Consider the following 8,057-nt stretch of genomic DNA (forward strand, 5'->3'; position numbering starts at 1 on the left):
TTGCAACGGGTATAAAATAAATCTGAGAGTTTGTGTGGTATTTGAGAGTTACATGTCATGGTGAAATACTAAGTTTTATCAATCAAATTGGTTGTAAAATCCATAAGGATCCACTTTACGAAGATCCCATTGTGTTCCAAAAGCTCGTAATCTTCTTCTCTGCTAATAAAACCTCTCTGCTAATAAAACCTACTCCTTCAACTCTCTCTAAAGAAATTGGATTATGTGTAATAAGTTGTTGATATTCAACAACCCTGTGTAAAAAAAATAAAAAGTTGCACGGTATACACCATGCCGTTTTTGTAGTTTTTGTAGTCTTCGAGGGTTTATGCAGTGCTAGTACTAGCAAAGCAGTTTCCTTCCAGAAGAAAGAAAAGAACTAAAAATTAGAACCAAGGATATTCAATAGTTTTAGACAGCAGATTCTCATAGAAAAAATATCAAAAACTGAAACAAACAACTATTTGAAATCAGCTTTGCTAGTGAAGCTAAATCTAGATCCGAGCCATTTTCAATGCAATTGGCTGAAGCATGTCCAGACATACTTCAATGGCAATCGACGGGCTATTCAAAGCCAGTTGAAACTGAAACAAACAGGTTAGAGAAAGGAATCAACTTAAAAATTTATTTATGCATGAATGGACAAAATTTTTAATACCACGTCAGATAGGTACGAAAGAAAATAATTCCATATGATGGACGGACCAAAAGTTTAGAGAAACGCACCTCCCTTTTATTATTATTATTATATAGGAAAAAGCCCATGAATTGCAACGGGTATAAAATAAATCTAAGAGTTTGTGTGGTATTTGAGAGTTACGTGTCATGGTGAAATACTAAGTTTTTTCAATCAAATTGGTTGTAAAATCCACAAGGATCCACTTTACGAAGATCCCATTGTGTTCCAAAAGCTCGTAATCTTCTTCTCTGCTAATAAAACCTACTCCTTCAACTCTCTCTAAAGAAATTGGATTATGTGTAATAAGTTGTTGATATTCAACAACCCTGTGTAAAATAAAATAAAAAGCTGCACAGTAACTGTCAAAAAAAAAGTTGCACAGTATACACCACGCCGTTTTTGTAGTCTTCGAGGGTTTATGCAATGCTAGTACTAGCAAAGCAGTTTCCTTCCAGAAGAAAGAAAAGAACTAAAAATTAGAACCAAGGATATTCAATAGTTTTAGACAGCAGATTCTCATAGAAAAAATATCAAAAACTGAAACAAACAACTATTTGAAATCAGCTTTGCTAGTGAAGCTAAATCTAGATCCGAGCCATTTTCAATGCAATTGGCTGAAGCATGTCCAGACATACTTCAATGGCAATCGACGGGCTATTCAAAGCCAGTTGAAACTGAAACAAACAGGTTAGAGAAAGGAATCAAACTCAATGCAAAACTAGGAAAACAGGGATGTCTTCAAAGGGGAATTTGCTTAGCGGTTCAAATGGCCCTGTGCACGCCCAAGCAAACTTTGATCACCTATCAGTCTCTGCAAGCAGCAGATATATCTAAAGGTACCAGGAAAAAAAAGCAAGTGAAGGGTAAAAAATAAAACCTATGTAGTAAACAAAATAGGTTTTATGTTGGATTCCTAAGAACAAACTGCTTAGCTAAGGGTTGCTTTGATGTATAGGATTCTCAAAACACAGGAATAGAATAAACAAATGATTAACAAAGCTACAGGAATAACAACGAATGGAAGGGATCTAAATCCTCAGTCCTATAAGATTCCTTTGAATCAAAGGAGCCCTAAAACCCCTGAAACTACAAATTTAAATCAAATAGGTTTTATGTAGGATTGCTAATCATTCTAGCTAAAACCGATAAACCTACAAATTCATTCTGCCCTACCAGAGCTGCCGTCTACAGAAAACCCAAACTAGAAGTAAAAAGCCGCACCCAGAAGAGATGCGATTCACAGAGAAGTAAACAGACAAGCAGAAATGCAGAAACACACAGGCCGCAACAACAATATTCATCGCTCAGGCGTGCCAGACCATCGGGCATAACTTGGCAATTCAGAGTACATCACCCCAACAACTAGCTAAACCGGCAGCTAGACACAAGCTAGTTTCCAAAAGTCAAAGTTCAACCAGCCAGACCTAGAACTGGCACACAGGTGCACAGCACGGTTTACATACACACAACTTGATTTCGGCCCTCGAAAGAAAGAGCTCGATTTCGGTGAACAACCATACACCACAGAGACCCCCGTTACGGATCCTTCATTGCCCGATCAGCTGCATATATGGTTAAGATTAAGACCCATTCAGAAATTTAGATCATAAAGAAAGGCGAGCGATCAGGAAGAGGTGTGGTTCAAAGATTTGCCCCAGGATTACCTGTGTAGCTGAGGTTCACTTGGAGACTTTTATGTTAGCGAGGGCAGCAAGAGCCTCCACGATCTTGCCTTCATTGATGGACCTAGTAGCCTGTGCAAAGAAATTTGGATTTTGCAGGACTGAGTTCCTGGTAAAATATGAAATGGCATATATCCCAAATGTCAGCAAAAGACACTGACCTTGAGAGACGGTATCAGTGCATAAACCTCTTCGATGGTCTCAGGCCCAATGTTCGCTATCATGCATATCTGTTACAGGTACAACAAACCATTTTATGTTTGAGATGAGGGAAATGAGATACAAGAAGGTGAGAGGAAAAGAAGGCTTACGAACCTCGCCATCATTAACACCATAGTCTTTAAGAGGTCTGCAGCTACGAGTCAAGGAAAATAACTACAAAGTGGTTGCTTGGCGAAACAATTTGACTGCGTAACCACAATGCAATCTCTAATATTAGTTCTTAACCAAAACAAAGGATACTCCAGAATTTCTTTCACCGACTTCGCAGAGGTGAAGTGATTTCCTTCTTTTGCATATTGAAAGGCCTTGTCAAACGACCTGCCGGTGCAAGAAGAAAAGATTAAACATGGAGTCACACAAGCTAACAGACTGGAACACCACATAAACAATCATTAGCGGAACATAATAACAGAATTAAAACAAGAGATATTCCTTACTCGGGAATTTTTATAGTCGGATCCTCTGATAAGATAGCCATATGTCCTTGAATTTTCTGCAACATTTCTGCTGCTTCACAGTTCGATAACAATATAGAATTTGGAGGCATATCTGCAACCAATTCTTATGCGGGAATCAGCTTGCCTTTTTTATGTTTAGACAGAAGGGGCGTTTGAAAATCATAATATAAGATGTGTGCCCGTTTCAAATGATGTAAAACTAACAATCTCATTAGACGGAACTTCTCAAGTAAAGAGTCTACTGAAATTCCATAAACTACCGAACTTTAACTACTATTAAGGTTACTATGAAATAAGCTTCTAGAAAAATAGAGGATATTTCAACGGAAGGAACTGACCAAGCTGAAGCTTTAGTTCTGCATCAGACATTGCAGGCTTTGCATTTGATGCGGAGCCCTTCCCGCCTTTCCCAGCACTAAATGCCTTCCCTCCTTTGCTACCTTCTCCTATGAGAACATAATACATGAAAGACACAGAAAGACAATCTATTATGTAACTAGAACTTTCAGTTTTATCGGCAACTCTTGAATGGATGAATGTATAGCAAAAGTACAAAACGATGCATCCATACCATTAGAAAAGGATGAAGCCTTTCCACCAGTTTTTAGGCTATCAGATGAAGCTTTCCCATTTGACTTGGAGTGTGTGGGGGGAGCCTCTTCTTCGAAAAAATCTAAATACAGGCAGTGATATATGAGGTTCTTGTATATTTTCAACTATATATCAATACAGTATTCACATTGACTTAATCGGTTTCATTCAACTATCCGGTAAATTTTAGTGCTTATTTATGTACTGTGATCAGATATCCTGCCCTATCAAATACTGCAATAGTTACAACGTAAGCAGCTCAATGATTACCATTTGGTATGCACAGCCATAAATTGGTGAAACAAAACAACAGTGTCTTGCCTTCAACTACAAACGATATGAACTGTCCTTTCACACTCAATGTAATGGTAAATAACATCAACTATGAGCAAATATTCAACGAATCATCTGCAAATAAAACCAAAGGGGAACCACAAACATGGTATATAATTCTATTCCGACATTTTTTTCTGTAGTATTTGATCAATCCTATGAAGGCTGCCAAGACAAGTATTTGGAGAGTGTAGAAGGTTGTGGGACTCTTCTAGTTAAATCATTTTTTAATCTTTACTGGAACAAAAAGTATCATTTCAAGTTTTCAACAGTAAAGTTTTCAACAGCAAAAGTACAAAAAGTATCATTGCAACCATACAAATAGAATTTTCTTGACAGTGATAAATAAAACACAATGATCATATCAGACAGATAGCTCGTAACGTGCTAGCAGACACAAGTGATATTCTTTAATTCTTATAACAAAAGCAAATACCAAAGGATTTTCTCATGGAGCAGAGCTGTGATAAGTGTAGTAAAACTAGATTTAAGTAGAACAGCAGTGTGAACACATGGGACTTGGCATGCCCAGACCAAGTAGCCAGACATAAAACATATCATAAGAAGGATAATGTGAGTTGAAAATAAAAAGGATTTAGTCCAATAAATAAACTGTTGCCTGGAAAATGTTTAATGACAAGATTGGGCAATATTATTACCATCAGAATCAGAATCAGAATCAGAATCAGAAAGGTGAATAACATCATTAGAATTGTTCTGCCTTCCGTTCGGTGCTCCTGCAAAAATAAAACAGGTAAGAAATATGTCAAACTCTAAACTTGCCTTCGAAAGCTCAACTTCTCAAAAAACACAGCATTCATTTTGATGAAGCTGTAAAATCATCAATCATCATATAGCAGGATCACACAACTGAACAACAAAAAAACATACCATAAAAGCCTTAGATTAAAAAACTTCCCTGTCAGACATAAATACCTTTATTCCGTTCAGGTTTGGCACCTGCAACGGTGCGGGGGTTGTCGCTCCGGTTTGGCATGGTAAAGGATATTACTGGGCGGGGCATGGAATGTCGAATATCCTGCGCGTTCTGATGGTAGCGGCCGTGCGAGGCGGCGCTGGGGTTGGCGCTCAGGTTCAGGTTTGTGTTTGGGTTAAGTGTGTGGATGGAGTTGCCTGAGCTGGCCATGGGAGATTGGCGATCCTGCAGGCGGCCCAAGGCGGCTCTGAGGTTAACACTCAGGTTCAGGTCTTGCCTGTAGGAGTTGAGGTATCGGAGATCCTGCGGGTAGTGAAGGTAGCTGCCGGGCAAGGCAGCGCTAGGGTTTGCATTTAGATCTGGAATGGAGAAGGAGCGGTACATGGGGAAGGAGATGGCTGGGCGGTGCATGGGGAAGGAGATCGCTGGGCGGTGCATGGGGAAGGAGATGGGTGGGCGGGGCGAAGAGAATACCCATGTCGGAGGGAAGATCGGGGTTGTTAGTGTTCGGATTAGGGTTAAGGTTTCTGGCTGGAGGCGCCATAGGAGGCGGCGGCGGAGTAGATCTGAAGAAGAGGGGAAGAGGAGGAAAGTTGGAGGTGGGATGAACCGGAAATGGAGGTCAATAACTCAATATATAGGCGGTGGTTGTTTTGTTGCTGTCGTGCCCCGCAATTTCACTTTATTTGCGCCCCGCAATTTCACTTTAATTGTGCCCCGCAATTTCACTTTATTTTGACTTAAGCCTCTCAGTTCCAAACAAGTTGCGGTAGGCTAGAGTTGAAACCGATAAGATCTCGAAACCAAGTCATGGTTCTGCCACATGGATAGCTAACTTCCACGCACCCATGCCCATGGCTAGTTCTTTGGTGATAGTGCTGCTAAATATTGCTATTTTAAATTAATTCCAAAAACACCCAGTACAATATGCAGACTTGATACATGTACATCACTCCATTCCACGCATTTCAACAAGACAACAAGGTTGTGGTGTGTGTTACTGAGATGCTGCGAAATAGATAACCTATTACTTCAAATAAGCAAGGGATAAATCATCATGTTCTCTAAAGTAGTATATTCTTGAGAGAGAATTTACGGCATGTCGTAAGCCGTTCTAACACAGGTACGAAAAAACGCTAACTATCACAGAACCACGAGCATATCACACATGTGATATTTCAGAATAGGCATATACCTCAGTTTCTAGTTTAGTTCTACATTTGATACAAGGATTTTCCTTCACCAAAATAGTGAAGGTTGGATTAACTAAGGGGCTGCTTGGTTCCCAGCCACACTTTGCCACATATCAAGTTAGGCAAGTTTGACCAGGTTAGGTGTGTGTTTGGTTCTAGCCACACCTAAGGCAAGATTCTTTTTGTTCAATATAAGTCCACATGTCATACACACAAAAAGTGTGGCAAAATTCCCTTGGGCAATCCAAAGTGAGGCTAAGAATTTGAGCACCTAAGCTAAGGCAATTAGTTACCAACCAAACATGCCCTACATTGACAGCTGGCCTTCCTCTGCAGAGCAGAAAAAAAAAAGAGAACACACCAAGTTGCTCAAGCATGGAATTTAAATATACAGACCAAGCTTATGTGCTTAACTGCACCAAAATCAACAAAAATTCTTCCAAGGAACGCATGCAAGACATATCCACGGATATTCACTCTCTTGTTGAAGGGAAGGACCATTAGTTAGACTAAAACCCTTAGGAATTGCTAAATTTAGCAATGCACTTGTGCATAAACACAAATAATCCATTTAGTGTTACCTTATTCACAGGCAAGCAGACCCAAAACCTATTAGGCTGCTAGTGATTCGACAATGCCCAGCAGCGTTTAATGCATCGTCATTTTGAGCAAGCTGTGTCACGATCAACTCAATTATCTACTTTTCCAGCTTTCCTTGAGACACCAAATTATAAGAACCCACCCACACCACATATGAGTGTGACACAACCAGTAGGAAAGTTGTTAAAGATTAATTTGGTAACAAATATTAGCCAGATGTATTTCTACAAACGCACATAACAGATAACCCAATCCAATTCTACGATCCAAAGGGCATTGTCAGGAAAAAAAATCTTAAGGACTGGAACCCTTCTCAAAAGTCCTACAGTCGAAAGAGGCCCTGAACAAACAGCTCTGTTTTGTCGTGGATATATCACACCCATAACAAAATCCGATTAAAACAACATAATAAACAACCAAATCATAAGCCCTCGCACCGATCAAATTGGATCTAAACCTTCTCCGATAGCCAAAATTCATATCCTTCCGATTCCCACCCGCCAGGGCACCAGTACCGTGACAACAAAACCCTCGGCGTTCTGTAAACCCTAATCCTTGGCCATTCGCATCGGATCCTACTCGATAGACGCGAAGATCCCCGCATCCACCGGGTTTTATCCGGTGAATGTGGGGGGGCGGTGAACGGGGATCACCTGACTTGGACGGGGGGTAGGACCCTTTCCCTCCCCTGTTCGCCATTGCGGAGGAGAAGGCGGTGGTGATCAGGAGGCGCCTGCCGGAGTCGGTCGCTTCGCTCTCCGCACCGGTGCCGCACGCGCCCCGCAGCTCACTGCTCGCGGTCGTTGGCGAGGAGACGGAGAGTGAGAGTGCGGCTGCCTCTGCCCGGATGTATTATTGACGGGTTTATAAAGTTGGGCTGGGGAGATGCTCTGCAGACGGGCTCTGGACTCGGATGGACTATGGGCCCATTGAGTCAATGTTATGCAGTCCGGCAGGAGGGAGTCTAAAAAAAATGCCTCAAAAAAATTCCCTAAAAAAGGTACAAAATACAACTTCTAAAATATAATACAAACTACAACCATGCTCGGATACATGATGATGCAAGCGCCACCGACCGGAGGATCCGTAGCGCCTCATCGAAGACCCATTCCCTCCACACCCCTCCCTCTCATCAAGCTCACCGGTACGGTAATTTCCAACAAATCGCCCCTTTAGAACCTCACAAAAAAATACCACGACAACGAGGAAAAAAAGTGTGTGCATAGGGGTCATGGACTTACTAGAAGCTGTAGAGGCAGGAGTGCGACTTGGGGTTGCACGATCAATCGATGGATTAGGGGATCTCTCTCATTGAAGCAAACAAAAAAGGGAAGAGAGAGTGTGAGAGCATCTACAACCTCA

At 41.1% G+C, this 8,057-nt stretch overlaps 1 protein-coding gene across 6 annotated transcripts; it reads right to left on the reverse strand.

The window, feature by feature from the left end:
- Positions 1-1,945: 1,945 nt before the first annotated feature.
- On the reverse strand, positions 1,946-7,574 carry LOC125514440 (DNA-directed RNA polymerases IV and V subunit 4-like). 6 transcript variants are annotated; one of them, XM_048679776.1, is made up of 10 exons: positions 7,349-7,574; positions 4,632-4,702; positions 3,613-3,715; positions 3,380-3,487; positions 3,021-3,132; positions 2,824-2,901; positions 2,677-2,710; positions 2,523-2,591; positions 2,344-2,433; positions 1,946-2,241 (listed from the first exon to the last, which is right to left on the reverse strand). In XM_048679776.1, the coding sequence occupies exons 1-9, from the start codon at positions 7,392-7,394 to the stop codon at positions 2,359-2,361; spliced, it is 696 nt and encodes a 231-aa protein (XP_048535733.1). In that variant the 5' UTR covers positions 7,395-7,574; the 3' UTR covers positions 1,946-2,241; positions 2,344-2,358. The 6 variants fall into 6 exon arrangements, with proteins under 6 accessions (XP_048535733.1, XP_048535732.1, XP_048535734.1 ...); XM_048679775.1 differs by having other exon boundaries at positions 3,613-3,714; positions 4,625-4,702; XM_048679777.1 differs by having other exon boundaries at positions 4,638-4,702; positions 7,349-7,573.
- Between the last annotated feature and the right edge of the window lie 483 nt (positions 7,575-8,057).

The sequence above is a fragment of the Triticum urartu genome, chromosome 6 (assembly GCF_003073215.2).
Source record: "Triticum urartu cultivar G1812 chromosome 6, Tu2.1, whole genome shotgun sequence".
Taxonomy (NCBI): Eukaryota; Viridiplantae; Streptophyta; class Magnoliopsida; order Poales; family Poaceae; genus Triticum; species Triticum urartu.

Bases quoted from the DNA above. Each gene is read 5' to 3' on its own strand.
- LOC125514440 (XM_048679772.1), bottom strand. From the start codon at position 5,340: ATGCACCGCCCAGCGATCTCCTTCCCCATGCACCGCCCAGCCATCTCC. The intron at 3,133-3,379 runs GTCAGTTCCTTC...AATTGGTTGCAG, and splicing joins AGAACTAAAGCTTCAGCTTG to ATATGCCTCCAAATTCTATA. The intron at 2,592-2,676 runs GTTCGTAAGCCT...TACCTGTAACAG, and splicing joins ATGGTGTTAATGATGGCGAG to ATATGCATGATAGCGAACAT.